This window comes from Macrotis lagotis, chromosome 7 (assembly GCF_037893015.1).
Source record: "Macrotis lagotis isolate mMagLag1 chromosome 7, bilby.v1.9.chrom.fasta, whole genome shotgun sequence".
NCBI lineage: Eukaryota > Metazoa > Chordata > Mammalia > Peramelemorphia > Peramelidae > Macrotis > Macrotis lagotis.
Window position 1 is genome coordinate 74,256,352 of NC_133664.1, and position 18,584 is coordinate 74,274,935.

Here is an 18,584-nt window from a genome sequence, read left to right on the forward strand (position 1 = left end):
TCTGTGAACTTTGTGGTAAGACGCTACATAGCACTGGTTAGGCAAGGTAACAAGTCCTTTCTCATGTACTAGTCAGTTATTGATGAACCAATTGCAGTGGTGAATCTGGGACAGACACCAATGAAAAGAGAGGGAAGATGATGTTAACATATATGATGAATCTGAGCATTATTACCTGTAGGTCTCTTGGGGGAGAGGTGGCATCTCTTTCTGACCCAGTTTCTATTTGATAAATTATACTAGCTGAAAACTTGGAGCCCATGACAGGTCTATTTGCTTGATAGAAAGAATACTATTTAAGTAGAATATACATCCATGAAAGGAGGTGAAGGGGAATGAGATGAGTTCATTGTATATGAGCTTCAGAAAAGATTTATTCCCCCTATCCCCAGCCCCCCAAGAGTTACTGCAGTTTTAATTTCTCAAGCCCCATCAGATTCTGTCAGGGGCTCTCTTCCTTCATCTTTAGTACTGTGAACCTCAGGTTATTTTTTTACTTTTTTGTCGAGTTCCTGGATGGATATTCAAAGGTTTTTCACTTTAGAAAAAAAAAATAAAAAAGATCTTCTTGAACAGTCCCAAGGAAATTCAATGCTGAGTCATTAGATGATGTTACTCAAATGCCACCCAGAAAATAAATTTAACAAATCTGTTGATGATGCTACAGAGAAATGGGACTCTTTACTCCCTTTACATTTGTTCTGCCTCAGTGGTACTGATGCTTAGATGAAATTTTTAAAAATCAGACTTGTGGTTGCTTGCATTCACAGTGCCAAAGGCAAAGCAGGTAGTAGCTGGCCCTCTTTGAAAGATGATCAGGTTTATGCTTAGACAAGGTACTTGTGTGATTCTCTGGTTTTCTTTAGGAAAATATTTTGGAAATATTCCATTGTGCTAACTTAAAGGATTCTATAGATAGAACCAGCCTAACAAGATTAATTGTTTAGTGAAATCACGATAGAGAAAATATCATTCCTGGAGACAGTTCAGTGGAGACAATATAAAAATTGCATATAGACAAATGGGATTGACTAAATAGTGACCGGGGTTCTGTAATGTTAAGGTGAGATAGCAGCTTTATTGCAAAATGCAATGATTAGGGAAGTATTTGGAGGAGGGAGGGAATCTTTTATGTATTTTTTGGATTGCTTAATATCTTGAACTATTTTATCAGTTAAGCTTGTCATGCATATAATCTTGTTCACTATAAAAAGAGCAATTAGTGAATTATTTCACTAGCTAAAATGATGTGGAAATCAAAAATGAATCTTTGGGGACATTTGCTATTTATAGCCTTATAATTTCTTTCCCACCAGTTACAAGTTAGCAGTGGTCTTAACATCTTCACTAGATGGTTTCCTCTCAGGATCAGCTTGGTATTCTAAGAATGTAGATATTGCAGGAGGTGTTTCCTTCCTCAGGATATGATACATTCACATGCATACACATAAATATGTATATATTTGTATACATGTGTACATGTATAGCATATTCACACATGTACATGTAAGGAAAATACATAAATGTAAACATACTCTATATAGTCTATGTACATATTTATATTTATGAATGCATGCATATAATTATAAAACTTTAAAATATATGTAAACATACTTAATACATATATATATATATTATCTAGTCCTAATAATTTCCTATACATATCTATAAAAGAACCTAAAGGGAACTAAAGGCCAAAATTTTCTCCTTAGTATAATATACAAAGTATGAATCATAGGTTTTACTATCATAGACTACATGAGTTTACTGTAGCATAGGTATAAAGGGGATTATTGAATGGTAATTGATGGCATTTCTTCAAGTTTTCCACTTGATGAATGCCCTTCTCTTTTTGAAATACATTCAAATTAAGTTGTATTTTTGATAATTTTGTGAATTGATACCCTTAAATTCTATGTTCTTTTTTTTTCTTCAGGGACACAGATGGAAGGATGCTCTTAGATATTTTTGATGAAAATCTTCACCCCCTTTCGGTAATCTCCTTACCTTTCCCCTGCCTTGTTTTATGAGCTAGAGCTTTATTCTTTCTCTGCCCTTTCATGTTTGGAGGTAAATCACCTGAAAATGATTTTCTTCTGCAGAAAACCGAAGTGCCACCAGATTACGACAAACACAACCCAGAACAGAAGCAGATTTACCGGTTTGTTCGGACGCTATTCAGCGCTGCCCAGCTGACTGCTGAGTGTGCCATTGTCACCCTTGTGAGTACCTGTGGGACATTGCCAAGGTGGGGCAGAATTTACAGATTAGAAGTTGGGAGATCTGGGCTTGGGGCTTGGCTTCTTTCTTAGGTACTTTTTGATCTTCTGGACTGGGCTCATTGGTCACAGTCTATTGATACAATGAAGACATTAGGCTGGGTGACCACTGACCCAAGACTAGATGAGACCTTTTCAGGAACAAGATTCTGTAGTGCTTTTCATTTTAGTGTTTCCATTTACATGGCAGAGAAAGTTTTCAACATTCATCTTTTTGTTTTGTTTTATTTTGTTTTGTTTTGTTTTAGGTTTTTTTGCAAGGCAATGGGGTTAAGTGGCTTGCCCAAGGCCACACAGCTAGGTAATTATTAAATGTCTGAGACCAGATTTGAACTCAGGTACTCCTGACTCCAGGGCCTGTGCTCTATCTACTGCACCACCTAGCTGCCCCAACAGTCATCTTTCTGTAAGGTTTTGATTTCCAGATTTTTCTACCCCTCCCTTCCCTCCCACTCCCTCTGGCAGTGAATGAGAATTTTATGTTTCTTGCCACTCCCTGGTTTCTGATGTCCAAAGGGCATGACTTTAGAAGATAATAACAATATTTCTAACTAGAGTTAATAGTACAGTGTACATAGCACTTACTATGTTGCTGGACACTGTCCTCCTTTACAATTTTCTCATTTGATCCTCACAACACCTCTGAGAAATAGGAGCTCATTTTGCAGAAGAGGAAACTGAGGCATAAAGTGACAGGTCTAGGTCACTCACACAGCTGGGTAGGAATTTGAGGCTGCTTTTGAACTCAGTGCTCTAGAGATATACTGCCCCATTTGCCTAGTGCTGACATTTATATAGTGCTTTAAGATTTGCAAACTGTTCAACAGTAATGCCTTATATTTTTGGATACGAGTGAAGTTGTAACCCAGATTTACTAATTTTTTTTTATTTCTGGTAAACTAAGCCCCTGGAGTCTTAAAATAAGCCGTGAAGTTTTTCATGCCCAACTCAACTTGCAGTCTTTTTTTTCCTCCCAAGTTTTATAACATTTTTATTTAGAATTTTGAGTTCCAAATTCTATCCTTCCCTCCCCTCTCCCTGAAATACTAAGAGACTAGATATAGGTTAAACATGTGCAATTATGTAAACATTTCCCTATTAGTAATTTTGCACAAGAAGTCTTGATTGAATGAAAAAAAATGAAACAGTGAAAAACAGCATCTTTCTCTGGCAGTGGATAAGATGCTTCATCATTAGTCCTTTGGGATTGTCTCGGGTTATTGTATTGCTGAGAAAAGCGAAGTTATTCACAATTCTTCATTGAACGTTTTGTTCATTGGTTCTGTTCACTCCACTATGCATCAGTTCTTGTAGGTAAGGTTTTTCTGAAATCATCTAGCTTGTTATTTCTTATGGCAGATTAAAATTCCATTACAGTCACATACTTTAGCTTATTTAGCCATTCTCCAGTTGATGGGCATCCCTTTGATTTGCAATTTTTAGCCCTCACAAAGAGATCAAGCTTGAAGTGCTGAACAGAGTTATTCAAACTGGTGTCCTTAGTCCTTGATGGACACAGGGAGAAGAAACATTTTGGTTGTGGGTTAGAGAGGGTTCTAGGGCACCCTAGATTGATGATAGGGCTTACTATCAAAGATAACTGAGTTGATGATTTACTGTCATGATTTCTAGTTTAGATTTTAGGACAGTTTAATGATGCTAACAAGATATGATGGATGCATAGCTTGCTGTATGAAGGAATGGGTAGATTGGTTGCTACTGTTTTTAATTGTCTTAGGAGTATAATCAATTTAACTTCTGTCCTTGCTCTAATATCTGAATTTAGAGAAGAATGTGTCTCCCTCTGACATGTTTGGTCTAAGAGATCATTGGATTTTTTAGGCAGAAGACCTTGATTGAGTCTTGGCTGCTACTTTTTATCTGTGGGGTCTTGACCAAGTTGCCTTTTCCCCTGGGGTCTTCCTTATCTATAAAATGAAGGTTTAGGTCAGATGAGTTCAGGCTTGAAATCCTGTGATCCTAATAGATTAATAAAAATTCTTGGACTGTTTAGGTCTTACTTAGGAAATAAAATTGAACAAGTAAGATGTATTATCTTTTTTTTCTTTGATTCAAGCATGTGGGCAACAGAAATGAGGACTTAACTTTGCTCATGTCAGGTCTGTTCAGAAGTCTAAACTCCACCTTCACTTGTGGATAAGAAAGGTGTACAATTATTCTTTTCTCTTCATAATGAAAAATCAGGCATAAAAATTGGAATCTGTTCTAGAACTTAATGAAGATATGTTTTATCTTCCCTTCTTTCTCCCCTTCTCTATTTTCCCATTGACTTCCATTATCATAGAGAATTACTTTGAGCTTGTGGAACATGATGGATAGGTTGTAGGTAGGGACAGTTGTAATTCTCCAACTCTTTAGCTGTCTTGGGGTTTAAATGCAAGCTGGAATGGGTTGGAAGTTTGTGTTTTATGAGTTGATTGTCAGGAGATCATATCCATCTTTCAGCACAGCCCAGAGAGTTGAGTTAGAGCCTTGTTCTCCCCACTGGGAAGGATGCTGCAGTGTGACTCTGAGCCACCCCTCTCTATCTAGGGGGAATGCGAGCAGCTGGCTTGGACAGGCAGTCAGACTTGAAAGTGGGCTTGGAGCAGAATATTTCTACTGTTGTTCTTCTCTCTTTATACCCTCTAGAATAAAAAAAGCAGAGGCATTGAGATCTGGGCTCCTTCTTGATGGAGTTGCATTGCCTTCTGCTCTTTTCCTGGGGTGTAATCTTGGCACCTTGGCATGCTGCCCATTGTGAGATGGGAAAGAAGTGAAAGGGCAGGGATAGAAATGGCAGCAGTCCCCACTGATGCTGAAAGATCAGATTGCAGCCTTCAATACTTGTGTGGAAATCCGTCTTTCTGGCCATATAAAAGACCTGAAAACCCCTAGTATTTAAATTAAACCAAAGAGGATATGTTATAGCTAGATGAAATTATAACAAAACATGATTCAGGAAGGGTGTGGCTCTTTAAAAACTAACTCTCCTTTTGGTTGGGATGATGATGATAACAATGACAATGACAGTGATAGCTTGCCACATTCAGTCAATGGATGATGTGGAGGAATAAGCTTGAAATTTTTAGTCTTAGCTTCACAGCTCACTGACTGGGAGACTTCAGACAGTGTATTCTGTGCCTGTTTCTTATTTAGTATTCAGTAAACAACTGGGCTTTGATAGATAGCTTATCTAAACCTTCTGTTAAAGTAAGCCATTATGACTTAGCAAGGTAGTTCTATCTATAGGTGTTTGCTTCAGTTGATTTTGTTTTACCATGGTATTTTGATTCTATAGTCTTGTGTTTCTCATCAGAAATCCCCAACCAGATGCCTATTATCGAATGTAGTTTTAGCAAAGAATATTCAAAGGATGCCGCTAGTTTAGGTTCTCATCCTAGTTTTACCTTTATCTGTCAGAATGATCTTAATGCAAGGCACTTAACCTCTTGGAGCCTCAGTTGTTTGATGTAAAATGAGAATTGTTGATATATATATATTTGTTATATTATATTATGTTACATTACATTATATTATATTAATTACACTTAGTTATTTGTTTGTTATCTTCCCTCATTAGGCTCTGAGCTCCTTACCCCCTATAGGGTTCTTTCTCCTCCATTCTGTCTACTTACCTCCCTCACTTCCTCTAAGAACCAACTAAAATCCCACTGAGGTCTATGGGTTTTCAGAAAGGACTAATACATCTAGGGTGAGGGCTTGCTGAGACCTTTTCAGGGATGCTCATCTACTAGGGGTCTGTCTGAACTCACCAGTGAGTTCAAGAAGCCATGGAATTCATAGCAGCCATTTGGAAGATGGGCTAAGCCAGACTGAGGATAACCAATGGGTCATGGATCTGTTGGTGAGTTAGTGGCATGTCTACCTCAAGCATGTGGTAGCACAATAGGCAAAGGGAAAAAAATTGTTCCAACAGCCATGAAGGCAACTGAAGAAAGTACAGTGCAACACTTGAAGTTTGGTCATACATTGAAGACTCCAAGTTCATCTCCTGTATTCCCAAGTCATCATCTTGTCTTTTGTTTTGCCAGTGGACCCTGATGACTCTTGAAGAGAAAGTAAGGTTGATAACTTTGAGCATCTCTGGCTCACTTAAATTCAGTTTACAAAGGAGTCAAGACATTATCCTGTGATGTCAATGGTCCTCTTCAAAAGTGATGGACAGACAACAAAATCCCACCTCCTATAGGAAGCCTTCCTCAGTCTCTTTTCATTTTAGTGCCTTCCCTCTGTTAATTATTTCTATTTATCCTATTTATAGCTGACTTTGTATATATTTGTTTGTATGTTGTCTCCCCCATTAGATTGTAGAGCTTACAGGTGGTAAGCTCTTTGAGTACAGGAACTGTTTTTTGTCATGTGTGTAGATGTTTAACACACACACACACACACACACACACACACACACACACACACACTGAATTATATTGAATTTCTTTGCCTCTCCAGAGCTTAGCAAGTCTAGTATACAGTAGACACTTGCTCTTTCTCTTTGTATTATTTCATGATCCCCATTTCTCAGTTGTAGAAATCAAGTCTTAGAAAAGTGTGTCTTGTCCATGGTCCCAGAGTTGGGCAGTTAGTTAACCAGGAAGTTTTCAGGTATACTTGCAGCCCAGACCTCTTATGACTTCAGATCTAGAATTCTTTTCACCAAACCATACCACCACTAGATAATTTCTCAGTATGGCAATATATAGTTACACATGTATAACCTATTTTAAATTTCTACTTTGGGGATTGGGGAAGAAGAGAGAGGATGGAGGGTGGAAATTTTGAACTCAAAATTTTATAAAAGCAAATATTGAAAATTATTTTCACATGTAATTGAGGAAAAATAATATTTAAAAAAATATTCTCTAAGGGTGCAGCTAGTTAGGGCAGTGGATAGAGCACTAGCCCTGGAGTCAGGAGGACCTGAGTTCAAATGTGGCCTCAGACACTTAATAATTACCTAGCTGTGTGACCTTGGGAAAGTCACTTAACCCCATTGCCTTAAAAAGAAAAGCAAAAAAAAATAATAATCTCTAAGGTCTCTTCCAGCTCTTGTTTTGTTTTTTTTTAGGTTTTTGCAAGGCAAATGGGGTTAAGTGGCTTGCCCAAGGCCACACGGCTAGGTAATTATTAAGTGTCTGAGACCGGATTTGAACCCAGGTCCTCCTGACTCCAAGGCCGGTGCTTTATCCACTTCGCCACTACACCACCCCCTCTTCCAGCTCTTAATGTGCTGACTAGGTTTCTCTAAGAAGTCTGGTCAAGAGTAGCTGAGAAGAAATCATGTATTTCTGTAAGACTGCCTATCTGCCAAACATTGATTGGACTCAGCAATTTGCAAACTTTTGTTTGTTCCACAGAACATCCCTACAGTCAGGTGCCATCCTGACATCCCCACTTTGCAGTGACCCAGAGTCACACATTCAGTTCAAGGGCTGCGGCTGGATTTGAACTCGGGTTTTTCTAACTGAGCCCAGGGTTCTGTCCTCCTGCTTCCCAGGTGCCTTTGACTGACAAAATAGTCTGCATCTGTTTCCCACAATCCTTTGTCCTTTGGGTCTTTAAATGATACAAACGATGATGACTAAATAATTTGGAACTTTGGTGAGAGAAATAACTATAGAGAAGCTAACTTCCCATGCTTAACAGTGTGAATGCTGCTTTGAATGGGACAGCCAGAACCTTCCAGGCTACCTTCCCTTTCAGACTCAATATACCTTTAAAATACACAGACACTAACATTCTTGACTATTACTTGTTACTATCCCATGATCATTGTTCATTGTTCAGTAACTTTAAAACACACACACACACACACACACACACACACACACACACACACTTCATCATCACTGGTGGTGGTAAAATTTCCTAAGAATCAATCTAAGATTGTTTTAAATGTAAAGTCTAAGAAGCTGATTACTTTTAAAACAAACTGACTGTGAGGGGAGTTTTGTCTCCTAACTCCATATGTGGCTCTGTACTGGATCATAGGATTTTAGATCAGGAAGGAGACCTTCATTGTGAGAGTTTCAGTCACTACTGTAAAATGGAGATAATCATGGAATCAGCTTCAAGGGTGGTTGTGTCTCATATGAAATAATATTTGTAAATGCTAAGTGCTTAGTAGCTATCAGTATTATTGGGGTAGCTAGGTGGCCAGTGAATAGTATACTGGGGACTAGAGTCAGGAAAACCTGAGTTCAAATCCAGCCTCAGACCCTTCCTAGTTGTGTGATCTTGGGTAGGTAGCTCACTTAACCTCTTTGCCTCAGATTTCTCATCTGTAAAATGAGCTGGAGAAGGAAATGGCACACCATTTAATAACACTGCCCAAAAAAAACCCAAATGAGGTCACAGAGAGTTGTACACAACTTAAGCAAATGAACAACAGCAGTCATTATTGATATTCACAACTTGAAGTTGGATCTTGTCATTCCCAGAGCAGTGTTTTTTCTCCTGTGTGAAACAAAGTATTCACTTTCCCAGAAGCTAGCTTGCCAACTGGACAGTGCTGCATCCTCCCAAAGAGAAAAACTAGTCTTGAAACATATATGATGACTAACAAAAGATTTCTGTCTTTTTTTTTTTTTGTAGTGTTAGTCAATTTAATGAAAAACATAAAACAGAAACCCTCTTGAATTATTGTAAATTCTTGTTTTGGATAAGTACTAGATTGTCATCACCTGGGAAAATCAAATCTTTTTATGTGACCTTTATCTTCAAGGAAAGCAAAATAGGCATCTAGCATAACTTAGAAAAAAGTATCTGTTTAGGAAATCAGTGGTGCAGGTAACAACAGTAAGGGACAGCATTTTTCAGTAGTTTCATTTTTAAAAAAAATTCTTAAGATTTTTGTGAATTTTTTTTACTCTAGTTTGACTCTACTTTTGTTCTTATAATTTACTCCCAATCTATTCTACTATATGTTTGACCCTTGGTTTACCTAACACACTGAATAAGCAACTGAGTCACTATTCACGAATCATAACTTTAATTTTTATTGGCTAGATGTTCAGAATAAATTGTTATGCCAGTGGAAGGTCGGGATTTGAATTTTTAGCCCAAATCAATAGCCAACAGCTAATTTTTTTGTTTCTTTTAAAGCTTCATTCATTCATTCTAAATTGTTTTGAATGAATATTTATTAGTAGAAGAGAGTTTATTGAGTGCTTCCTCTAGGCTGAGTACTTTGCCAAGTGGTGGAGCTAGAAAGCCAATCAGAGAAGGCACTTGGTCCTCACTCATGGCCCTTCCATAGTTCCCTCTGCTTGCCCCTCTTGAGGTATCGTTAATCTTTTTTCTTGTTGAGAGAGAGAGAGAGAGAGAGAGAGAGAGAGAGAGAGAGAGAGAAGAGGAGAATGAATCCTTGCTCTGAATGGAATTTGTATTCTTAGGGGAGACAGTCACTCAGGCCAATAATAAACATTTATCAACTGCACATATTAATGAAATACGAAGTCATTTCCATGTAGGAATGGGTAGGGGTGGGAGTGTTGAGGTTTGCAATAGGAGGATTGAGAGAAGACAGACCTTTCATGAAGCAGAGGTGAGGAAGAAAGGCATGGAAGGATGTTTACAGGGAAGGCCAATTTGTCAGAAATTTAGAGTGGTTGAGTAGGGGAGTCCTGTAGAAGAGAGCTAAAGGAAAACTTGGAACCAGATTCTGAAGGACTATTTAATAGTCTATAGTTTGTGTTTTATTCTAGCAGTAAGAGGGAGCCATTGGATGTTCTTGAGCTGGGCAGTGATGTCCAAACTAAACTTTAGGAAGATCAGTTTTCCTCTTGTGTAGAGAATGGATTGAAGAGGGTGAGACTGGATGCGGGGAGCCTCTTTAAAGGCAATTCCTGCCATATTCCAGTGAGTGAGAGGTTCCAAGGAGTGCAGAAGATTTGGCAGAAAGAAAAAATGATTCGGCAGAGGAAAGATACTTCTAATTGTTATATATTATATATTCTCATTAAGTTCAGGCTTTTACAATTCTTAGGACCCATTTTGGAGGTTTTGTGGCAAAGATGATGGAGTGGTTTGCCATTTCCTTTCCTAGCTCGTTTTGGGGATAAGGGGAAACTGAGGTAAACTGGGTTAAGTGACTTTCACAGGGTCACACAGCTAATAAGTGTCTGACACTAAATTTGAATTCGGGAGTAGGAATCTTTCTGACTCCAGACCTAGTGCCAGTATCAGAGTTACTGGGGGGATGGGGGAGAGGGAGGACAGAAAGCATATTAAAGAATTCGAGTCAATTGTACCTATTATATTATAAAGTCAACATTGTAAATAATGCTAATTGTGACATGTCTGCATTGCCTTCTGTTGGACCTCAGTGCCTAAATTTAAAAACACTATTCATCACATTCTGAAAAGATTTTTTGCTATGGTAAATGCAATGGCCAGCTCCAGGGCCCTCCCTGTATAATGCTTTTGCTCCTGGTGGGTGCTCAATAAATACGGACCTTATTGGATTAAACTCAGTCTTGCTGACTTAGGTAAAAGATTTATTTCAAAATTTATTTGTGGGGTCTAGAGGACCTTAAAAATCTATAGCAATTTAATTTGCAAAATGCTTTTGTGTATTTATCTTATTTGATTATCCCAACAATCCTGGGAGATGGGCAGAGGATATTAGGCTGATTTTTACAAATGAGGAAACTTGAATTCAGAATTAAGTTTGTTGCTGTTGAAATAAACAGTTTTGTTCCTTATTCTTTAGATAAAATTATAGTTAAGATAAATAAGACAAGATGATAAAGAATTTATTTTGAGAAAAATTACAAGATGTTCCTATAGCATCACCATAGAATGATGACTTGCTTGCATTGTAAGGAGACCTTGAAGAGGGGAGGGAGGGGCAGGACCCTTGGTGGGGTCATTTGTAAACTAGGTGTGTTAGGTCTGACCTGAATCTGATGATCACAGGCAGATCACTTAATCCTCTGGTCCTTCATTTCCATGTCCTTAATGCCATTATGGTTATAAGGCACAACAAGTGAGAATGTCTCTAAGATGCCTGGCAACTTTTAAAAGAATTTATACATGTCAGTTATTTAAATGACAGATTCTAAGTAAATTAAGGTTACAACTCATGTTTTCTTGCATTTTGGAAAGAGACTGAAGCTACCCAGGAAATTTTTCCCATGACTTTACTTCATTTCTCCCTTCCCCACCCCATGAAAATTGTGGTCTGGCAAGAAAACAATGCTTGGTGAAGTCTTGGCTGATTTGGAGAAATGAAAGTAAACTCTAAATAAAGCTTTTGGGGGTGGAATTATAAAACATCTCACATAGTTAATTAAGATCATTACAAACAGACTGTGCCTCCTTCATTTTGGCAAATTAAGTTTGAATAAACAAAATATCAACATCCCAGCCTTCCTCCCCCCTACTCCTTTGTCACATGATATCTTTCTTCTCCAATATTGTTAAATTTGGTCAGCTTGGGATTCTGACTGCCTTTCTGCTTTTGTATCTTCTTAACTCTACATCTCTAATCTTCTGGTCCTAGACAGCAAGTTTAGGAAGCAGCGAGGTCAAGGAACAATGAGAATTTGATTTATATCCTAATGTCATTTGGAAGTTTCTTATTTGTTTTATTTAAAGTTCTTTCCATTATATTACTTCCTGATGTTTTTTTTAAGAAAGTTCATATTGATATTAGATGGATATAATACTCAAGACTGTGCAAGCTAACTACTGATACACTTTTATTTATAATTCAAATAGAAGCCTTAAAAAACTCATTTTATTTGGTGGGTTTAGAGTTAGATCAACTTTTTGCTGAGTTAGATTTATGATCCAGTCCATATTCATATTTCACTGTCAGAATAACAGCAGGATTTTGAATCCTGTTACTGAAAGACATGTCTTAACTGCTTAATTTATGTCTAGAAATACCCCTTTGGTAGAAGTTCTAATAGCAGCCAAACCTACCTAATTGGTACTTCTTACTTAGTATTTGTTAGTTAAGAGGGTTGAGTTAAAGACACTGAACATGTGGAAAAGGGGAAACTTGTAGGAGAGGCAAGATCACTGTAAAGGGTTGACTTGTGGAAGAGATATTTGACCTGTTTTCTTGACCCCAAAAGACAGAACTAAGAATAATGAAGAGTCAAAATAGGAGAGAATTAGATTTTAGACTTAAAAGGAAAAACTTCCTAAAGATCAATACCATCCACAAGTGGACTGATCTGCCTTCAGGACTGATTGATCCTAAGAGAACTCAATGGATATCCTTGGGGAAGGGGCTGCTCTCAGTCTTGATCACATATCAAAAATATTATCCCAGTACCATTTAGATTAACGGGTCACTAAGGTTCCAACTCTGAGATTATTTGATTCTGTGTACATTGATGTAAAGGAAAATCATTTCCCTAAAGAGTGTACTGAACAGTGTCACAAGTCAAATCTATTATCATAGATTTGCAGAGCAATTTGTAAATTCCATTTTTCTTTGATACTTGCCACCTTTTTTGTATATAATCTCATTTTTTCATTTTTTCTATGTAATCTATCAACAAACATTTATTAAATACTTTATTTGCCATTTAATGAAAAGATTTTGAAGTCCCAAACCAATGACATGTTTATTTCAAGAAATAATCATTTTAGCTAAAGAATACCACATGCAAATTTTGATATTTCTTCCAATCTGCCCCCTCCTCAGCCCAAGAGCACTTGAACCAGTTAGAACTATATACACTTGTCTAGGTCTGGAGGTATATAGGATTTTTTTACCTACTCTTGCTCAATATAGCAAAAACAAGATTTTTTTTTCAGTTGAAGAGAAAAAGAGATGAGAGTGACAGTCAGACTGACAGACACAGAAAGAGACAGATGAGGGGAGCGGGGAGAGAGAATTGAATCTGAAAGGGGAAAGAGTGATCAGTAGAGCAGGGTTCCCAAGACAATACCTTTCTTTGTGGAAGAACCTATTCCAAAATCACCCTCCTTTTTGACTTTGTATCCATTGAGAGCATACTTAAAAATGAAAGGTGTGTTTACTAAGCTTTTTGAAAGTACTAGCCAAAATTTAGTAGCAGATAAAGGATTTTTTGCTAAATCCCAGAGCTAAAGAGAGTAAAAACAAACAGAAGCCTCTCATAGTATTACAACTTGTTATAGTACAAAGATAATAATAGCTTACATTTAGCTAGGCAGAAGTTTGTTTGAAGCACTTTAATATTGTCTCATTTGATTCTCCCAACGACCTATTATTACCCTCAATTTACAGGTGTGTAAATTGTTAATAATTAAATTATTCCATAGACTCCAAATAAACAAAAATTAAATAATTAAATTATTCCATGGACTTATGTTTTGATTTATTTTTCACCCTGTTCAGGAGTTTTAGAATCCCTTAGCTTGAAAGATTGTCTGTTTGAATTCTCCACATTATATAATTCTTTAGCATTATTCTCCCAAGTGTCCCAATATCTCTTACTGCCTTTTATAAACACGTCAATACTTTGAGAATAGTGTGGATATCCACTCTACAGTCATACCTTCCATGACTTAACTTTTGGTCTTTGAGATTAGCTATGTTGGAAGAATTAAACAGCCTACAGCCAACCTTGTGATGAATTTAAACATAGGCTGGTGATGGCATTATAGGCTTAGACCTGGAAAGGTACTTTGGACAAGATATGGCCCATCATCAAGCCTGCACTTGGTGCCTGTCCATCTTGGTTGACACCTGCCACAGCTTGTAATCTTTTGGCATAACTTTCAAACACCCCCTGGTATCTCCATGCCACAACCATGCATCAGATGGGGGCTTTTTATAAGGTGGTCCTTAATATAGTTTATATACAAATTGAAACCTGAAGCACAAAAATATACATTATAGGTAGAAATATGTGATCAAACTACCTTGTTGGGCTTTGTGGTCTATCTGAACGCAAGCATGTAAAAGAGAGGGATGATGTTTCTTTCAACCATTTTGCCCTAAATCTTTGTTGTAGTCAAATGTGTTTATTAAATGAACTATTTAAAGGCATTCATCATATTTACTAATAACTAAAAAATGCATCTGTCCATTTTACATCCAAGGATAACACAAATTCTTAAAATGTACTATTCTAGGAGAATTATAGTAATTGCATTTATGTACTCTGAAGTTTGCAGAGCAACTTGGTGATGTGGTAGGTAAGACCACTGGACTTGACATGACAATTCTTGACTAGTCATTTAGCTTCTCTCAGCCTATTTCTTCATTCAGAAAATGGAGATAATAACAGCACCTATCTCCAAAGTTCTGTTGGGAAGGATCAAATGAGATAATGAATATAGGGAACTTATTTCAGGGTCTGATACATAGTAGGTGCTATGGATATAATACTCAAGACTATACAATATCTAAACCCACAATATTGTCTCCATGCCAATTCCATGAAGTGTGAGTGCCACAGATGGTATCATCCTCATTTTCTAGATGTGGACACTGAAGATTCCAGCATATCAACCCCTTGTCTATTGTTCCATGGATAATATCAAAGGTGGTATTTGAAGTCAAGTTTTTCCTGATTCCAGAATCCAATGCTTTATCTCCTTTGACACAGAGTTTCTTCGACAAGCTTTTTAATGATGAGCCGTCATGAAAGATCACCATTAGGATTACATGTTTGCTTTCAGGATAAATTGTCAGTTATTTAACTCTTTTTCTAATTGGTCTAATTGTTCAGTTTGTATCTAAATCTTTTTAGAAAACAAAACTGATTAAAACTATTTTGCCTCCTTTATGTTTTTATTGTTGTTTTGGTTACTTATTGGGACATTTTTTGGTATTTGAAAAGGTATTGATACTGCATTCTTTAATTTAGTGAGAGCAACTGACCTGTGGTTGTTTGGAATTATTTGATCTCTTTAATAATTCTGGTAAGACAAAACAAATTTGGCCAGTCAGGTTACCAGGCCTGATCTTTGCAAGTGACTCCACTGGGATTGTTGGCCCCTTTAAACCTTGACACCCTATTTAAAGGGAGAAGAGAGACTGTGTTTTCAAAACTTAAATGATTTCTCTTTCTATTTATGTTGGTAAATGAAAAAGAAAGGCTAAAATCATTTAGTTCTGGAATTTTCATGTCTTCCCAGGTATATCTTGAAAGACTTTTAACTTATGCAGAAATAGATATCTGTCCAGCAAATTGGAAGAGAATTGTACTTGGCGCAATTCTATTAGCATCCAAAGTTTGGGATGACCAGGCAGTCTGGAACGTGGATTACTGCCAGATCCTGAAAGACATCACAGTAGAAGACATGTGAGTTAATATCATTTACTTATCACAAAACTAATAAACTTTCTGAGATGATACTAGCTAATAATAATGAAATAACTAGCCTTACTACAATACTTTAAGGTTTATTAAACACTTATTATATTCTCATTTAACTCTTAAAATAGTTCTATAAGTGCCATAATTACCTTCATTTGACAAATGATAAAAATGTATCTGAAAGAGGTAAAGTGACCAGTCAGTGGTGAGTATCTGAGGTCTACAGTCCATCTTCCCGACTCCCAAATCCAATTTTCAACATGCCTACCATCTAGCTAACACTCTTGTGTAGAATCTCAAATAGAGAAGGTTCTCAAAAAATATAGGAAGCTTCTTCAAGTTTTTTGAAATTATATTGGGGCAGCTAGGTGGCACAGTGGATAGAGCACCGGCCCTGGAGTCAGGAGTACCTGAGTTCAAATACCGCCTCAGACACTTAACAATTACCTAGCCGTGTGGCCTTGGGCAAGCCACTTAACCCCATTGCCTTGCAAAAAAAACTTAAAAGAAAAAAAAAGCAAAGAAATTATATGTTTCCCTGAAACTTTTATTTTTTTAACTCAGCATTTCCCTCTTTCAATTTAAAAAATGTGCCTGCCTCCAATCATTACACTAGTTTTATGCAGCACAGATTTTAACTATTCTTATTCAGTTTCCATGGCCATCCTCATCCAATGTTAAATGAATGGTAAATCCCAGAGCATATGACAATGGACTCACATCTATCCATCAAGTGGCATACTTTGGACTCTTCAACTTGCACTTTTCCCCATTCAATCATGAATTTAGCATATCTCCAGGTAGTGAGAAACTCCATTCTTTGGAAGCCTTCAAAACCTTGAGGTGTTTCTCCTGATTCTTTAGCAGAGAAATGATCCTTTGTTTTAGTCTTTTCTCTCTCCTTTTCTTTATTAAATAAAAGAGGCAAACTTTGATAGTATTCTTAATGTTGAAAAGGACAGTATGCAATTTCTTATTAAGAGTATAAAACATATAGTTTGAAATTTTTTCCAGAAAAAGATTATTATAGATTTCATGTTTAATTGCCTCCATTATAATAAAGGACATTTATTTTATGACTTTAATCATAGTATTTGTACATTAATTGACTCCTAATATATAACATTAAATCTGACACACTAATTGAACTAGACAGAAGTAGAACCCAGCTGGTCACTTTTAATTGAACTAAGATGTGGTCAAGGTATAATTTTATAATATGTAGATACACATGGTAACCTACAGATGTAGTAGGATTGTAGATTCCTTGTTGTGTAGCTGTAGAGAGCTAGAAGGGACATCAGAGGTGATCAAGTTCAATTCTTGTCTTATGGTAAAGGAAACTGAGGTTCATTGAAGAGTAAGTGAATTGTCCAAAGTCACACAGGTTATGATTTATAACTAGGACACAGATGCCAGAGCCAGTGCTTTGTCTATTCTTCTATGAAGTGAAGTGTCCAGTGTTATTATTTTTAGAAAATCAATTTTGTATCTCTATGGAAATAAATAACTGAAGAACCTGATCTATGCTTCCTTAGGGTTGAATACCAAGAAAATGGAGTGTTAGTTGTGATAGTTTGAGTGAATGGAATAAATGAATGAAAATGCATTTAATAAGTAAGCAGAAAAAAAAGATAAATCTTGATCACAAGGAGCTCCTATGTCAGCTCCATTGATAGAGGAATACAAAGTATATAGGTCAAAGTCCAGTGATTTTAAATAAGTATGTATATTGGATGACAAAGACTTGCTTTCGTGTCCTGTTTTTGACATATACTAAATGACAGGGCAAGTCAAGGCAACTTTCTAAGAGTATAATTTATAGATGATTTACTGTTAGGCCTTGGTAGAAGGAGGTTCCATTACAGGAGTTGTCTGATTCAAAAAAACAATAGACAGATCTGAATGACCCAAAAATCAAATTGAGAGTTTTGGTAAATTTAGGTTTCATTAATGAAGTAACTGTCTAGCTGCCTCCTAGGAAGAGTGAAGAGAATGTTGGATTTGAAGTAAGGATGAACTCTATTCAGAGTCTGCCTCAGATACTTACTAACTATATCACTTAACCTCAGTTTCTTCAATCTTATGGGCTTATTGTGAAGATCAAATGATTATAGTGAAGTGTTTTACAAATTCTGTTGTAAAAATTCTTGTTATTATCATCGTATTAGTTTTTTTTTTTTTTTTTTTTTTTTGCAAGGCAGTGGGGTTAAGTGGCTTGCCCAAGGCCACACAGCTAGGTCATTATTAAGTGTCTGAGGCCAGATTTGAACTCAGGTACTCCTGACTCCAGGGCTGGTGTTCTATCCACTGCACCACCTAGCCGCCCCCATAAGTATTATTCTTTTTTTTTTTTTAGTTTTTTTTTTTTTGCAAGGCAGTGGGGTTAAGTGGCTTGCTCAAGGCCACACGGCTAGGTAATTATTAAGTGTCTGAGACCGAATTTGAACCCAGGTACTCCTGACTCCAGGGCCGGTGCTTTATCCACTACGCCACCTAGCCGCCCCCATAAGTATTATTCTTAACCAGGATTTTGTGGAATTGGAAAAAACCTTAAGTTTTTAGAATAGTCTGTTTCTCTACTTCTAAATAATTGAAATTAAAAGAACTTATTTTTCTTTCTAAAGAAAAGCAAAACTACCCCAAAACTATCTGTTGATTTTTAGATTATTTGTGGCAATATTAAGACAGAAGTAAAAAAAATAGTTATTTTAGATCCATTAAAGACCCCACCCTCTCAATTGGCTGGTGATCTGTGTATGGCTACATGGCCAAGCTCTGTGTCCATTCTTAGCACTGCTGAGAAGTATACAGAATGCTTGGCCAGAATTCACCTAGCTCAAATATAGTAACATTAAATTTAGAATTGATTATGTTTAATAATATTTTAAAAGTTTTCATTTAATTTATTGGATTCCCCTAAGGTTTATAAATCATGAGTCCTTATTGCCCCACTCATTTCCAAATATAGGGTCCTTTTTTATACTAAAATAGGAAATTTTTGAGTCAAACA

The 18,584-nt window shown here is 36.7% G+C and overlaps 1 protein-coding gene across 8 annotated transcripts in view; it reads left to right on the forward strand.

Annotated features, from left to right (window-relative positions):
- CCNY (cyclin Y) overlaps window positions 1-18,584 on the forward strand; it is a 319,673-nt gene that overhangs the window by 283,288 nt on the left and 17,801 nt on the right. For all 8 annotated transcript variants that reach the window (XM_074193197.1, XM_074193202.1, XM_074193204.1 and 5 more), the window contains 3 exons: window positions 1,937-1,994; window positions 2,103-2,222; window positions 15,390-15,556. In XM_074193197.1, coding sequence (XP_074049298.1) covers window positions 1,937-1,994; window positions 2,103-2,222; window positions 15,390-15,556 — 345 coding nt within the window. The remainder of the gene's footprint in view (window positions 1-1,936; window positions 1,995-2,102; window positions 2,223-15,389; window positions 15,557-18,584) is intronic.